The sequence below is a fragment of the Macrobrachium nipponense genome, chromosome 17, assembly GCF_015104395.2.
Source record: "Macrobrachium nipponense isolate FS-2020 chromosome 17, ASM1510439v2, whole genome shotgun sequence".
Classification (NCBI taxonomy): Eukaryota; Metazoa; Arthropoda; class Malacostraca; order Decapoda; family Palaemonidae; genus Macrobrachium; species Macrobrachium nipponense.
Window position 1 is genome coordinate 7,992,266 of NC_087210.1, and position 3,543 is coordinate 7,995,808.

The following is a 3,543-nucleotide window of genomic DNA, read 5'->3' on the forward strand; positions in this document are numbered from 1 at the left end:
GAACGAATTTATGATGCAGGAAATGAGGGACCTCCGGAAACAAAATGGTGACTTGATATGTATTGTCAATAAGCTGGTGGCCAACCAGGACGCTCTCTTGGCCGAGAACCAGAGGATGATGAAGGAGAATCAGAGAGTCATGACTGCCCTGCATCAGACGCAAGTCGAGCTTGAAATATGTCAACGAGATAAAGAATTGGCGGAGGGTCTTCTAAGACGTCATGCTGAAGAGGAAATGCAGAAAGAAAAGAGTGACATCGCTGTTACTGTCGAGGATAAAATACGGGATATCAGAGTAGTGAGAAATAAAACTCTGAAGGAATGCAAAGAGAATTTTCAAGCCATTGACAAAACTTTACCAGAGCCCTCAAAGGAAATCATCAAAGAATCAACACAATTAGGAATACCTTTAGCCTGTTTAGATGGTGTTGAATTAGATGACCACAATCTCGTAGGTGAAGGACATTTTGGTAGATGTCATCGTTACCATTTTGATGATATGGATAAACCTGTAATCATAAAATTGTACAAAGATAAAGGATTTGATTTTCACCAAAGAAATAGATTACAAAACACCTTATTGCATGAGGTGATGATGCTAAAAGAAGTGGAAGAAATTGAAGGCACACCAGGCATTCTGGCTGTGGTGCCAATCAACCCCTTCGCTATCATCATGGAAGATGGGGGTGATATCTGCTTCAAAAAATGGCTGGAAAAATCAGGTAGACAGCCCAGCGAAGTACTAGAAATGCTTAAGCTAATCTGTAAGATAGTCAAAAAGTTTCACAGAAAAGGTATAGTTCACATGGATTTATTCATGAGGAACGTAGTCATTAATGAAAAGACAAACCAACCCAGCATAGTGGACTTTGGCATTGCAGGCCACTATGGGTTAGATAATTTAAACATGTTTCATAAGATAACTGGCCGCAAACTAAGGTTAGGGTTCAAACAAATGGACATGAGAGGTCTAAATGACATACTAAATAATTGCGAAGACATCGTGAAATTCCCCTCCCCTATCAAAGGGGCGATAAGGAATAGAATGATTCGCGGTATGACTCTAAAACGATTCATTGAATTTTTGGACATACTTCTTGATATGCTGGACTGATTCATTCAAGGTACTTGCTAATCCATCAGCTGTGGATAGGTGCAGGCAACTCTTGAGGTCATGACATTGTAGGTGTCCTGGGCCTGGGCGATGCTGGTTCCTGTTTGCAGATGGGTGGACTGGTTTACTGGTGGACTGGGGGTTGCCTCCAGTTTAACACTCTAATCCGTCAGCTGTGGATGGGTGCTGGAACCGTCTGGGGTCAGGACATGGTGGGTGTCCTGGCCCTGGGCGCTGCTGGTTCCTGTTTGCAGGTGGTTTGACTGGTTGGAGGTGACTGGGTTTGGTGGCATTGTCTAGGGTCAGGACATGGTGGGTGTCCTGGCCCTGGGCACTGCTGGTACCTCTTTGGTGGCTTGACTGGTTGGAGGTGACTGGGTTTGATGGCATCGTCTATGGTCAGGACATGGTGGGTGTCCTGGCCCTGGGCGTTACTGGTTCCTGTTTGCAGGTGGCTTGACTGGTTGGAGGTGACTGGGTTTGGTGGCATCGTCTAGGGTCAGGACATGGTGGGTGTCCTTCCCTGGGTGCTGCTGGTTCCTGTTTGCAGGTGGCTTGACAGGTTGGAGGTGACTGGTTTTGGTGGCATCGTCTAGGGACAGGACATGGTGGGTGTCCTTCCCTGGGCGCAGGTGGCTTAACTGGTTGGTGGTGACTGAGTTTGGTGGCATCGTCTAGGGTCAGGACATGGTGGGTGTCCTGGCCCTGGGCGCTGCTGGTTCCTGTTTGCAGGTGGCTTGACAGGTTGGAGGTGACTGGTTTTGGTGGCTATTGCTCTAGGGTCAGGTTTACATGAGTGTTCCTGGCCAATGGGCAACTGCTGGTATGGCCTCTTTGGTGGCTTGACTGTTGGAGTGACTGGTTTGGATTTGGCTTGGATCTGGGTTTGATGGCATCGTCTATGGTCAGGACATGGTGGGTGTCCTGGCCCTGGGCGTTACTGGTTCCTGTTTGCAGGTGGCTTGACAGGTTGGAGGTGACTGGGTTTGGTGGCATTGTCTAGGGACAGGACATGGTGGGTGTCCTCCCCTGGATGCTGCTGGTTCCCGTTTGCAGGTGGCTTGACTGGCTGGAGGTGACTGGGTTTGGTGGCATTGTCTAGGGACAGGACATGGTGGGTGTCCTCCCCTGGGTGCTGCTGGTTCCTGTTTGCAGGTGGGTGGACTGGTTGGAGGTGACTGGGTTTGGTGGTATTGTCTAGGGTCAGGACATGGTGGGTGTCCTGGCCCTGGGCGCTGCTGGTTCCTGTTTGCAGGTGGCTTGACAGGTTGGAGGTGACTGGGTTTGGTGGTATTGTCTAGGGTCAGGACATGGTGGGTGTCCTTCCCTGGGTGCTGCTGGTTCCTGTTTGCAGGTGGCTTGACAGGTTGGAGGTGACTGGTTTTGGTGGCATCGTCTAGGGTCAGGACATGGTGGGTGTCCTGGCCCTGGGCGCTGCTGGTTCCTGTTTGCAGGTGGCTTGACAGGTTGGAGGTGACTGGTTTTGGTGGCATCGTCTAGGGACAGGACATGGTGGGTGTCCTTCCCTGGGCGCAGGTGGCTTAACTGGTTGGTGGTGACTGAGTTTGGTGGCATCGTCTAGGGTCAGGACATGGTGGGTGTTCTGGCCCTGGCCGCTGCTGGTTCCTGTTTGCAGGTGGCTTGACAGGTTGGAGATGACTGGGTTTGGTGGCATTGTCTAGGGTCAGGACATGGTGGGTTAGAACCCCCAAGTTGTTTTCTTGTATAATCAAGTGGAGATATCTTCGAAACTCCATGGAGGCTATTTTTGTTTATCTGATTATCTATGTCATTGACTTTTTCTTTTCTGATGGACAGGTCTCGGATCTTGTATCATGGTTTATGGAAAATCTGAAATACAAAGTAAATTGGGTATATATATGTTTTTCTTCCTTCATTTTTTTTTGTCTTTAAGATTCAGAAAAAGGCTAGAAGTGACATAGGATAGCACGGTTAAGAAAAGTCAGGTTGAAGGTTGAAAGTACAAATAGAACGATTCTTGCAGTTATGTCCGTTTACAAAAAATATGTTTCTTTAGAAATTTGTTCTGCGATCAACTAATAACATATTTTAAGAGTCTTCATTTGCCATGATGTGAAACTCAGAACTCCTAAATTTTAATTTCATGATCAGCATTCATCCATACATCATCATTGTTGTTTTAGCCAAGACTCTCATATCTACAACATTTCTGCCTCTGTATTAATTCCATCATATTCTTATCACACAACTACCCTGACGCAGTAAGGTATATCATGGCCATGCAGTAGTGTTCACAATCTCATGTGCTACCTTTGTCGTTGTAACCCTGAACAATGAGTACTGCTCTCACTAATTTCTTTCGATGTTTTGTCTTATTACGTTAAAAAGCATTGTTAGGTACTCAGTCACTTTCGCTCTGCCGTTTCTGACTTGTAATCTCTTTGACT

At 47.1% G+C, this 3,543-nt stretch overlaps 1 protein-coding gene across 1 annotated transcript; it reads right to left on the bottom strand.

The window, feature by feature from the left end:
• Positions 1–2,019: 2,019 nt before the first annotated feature.
• Positions 2,020–2,607, bottom strand: LOC135196486 (basic salivary proline-rich protein 4-like). The gene has a single exon (XM_064223340.1). The coding sequence runs from the start codon at positions 2,605–2,607 to the stop codon at positions 2,020–2,022; it is 588 nt and encodes a 195-aa protein (XP_064079410.1).
• Between the last annotated feature and the right edge of the window lie 936 nt (positions 2,608–3,543).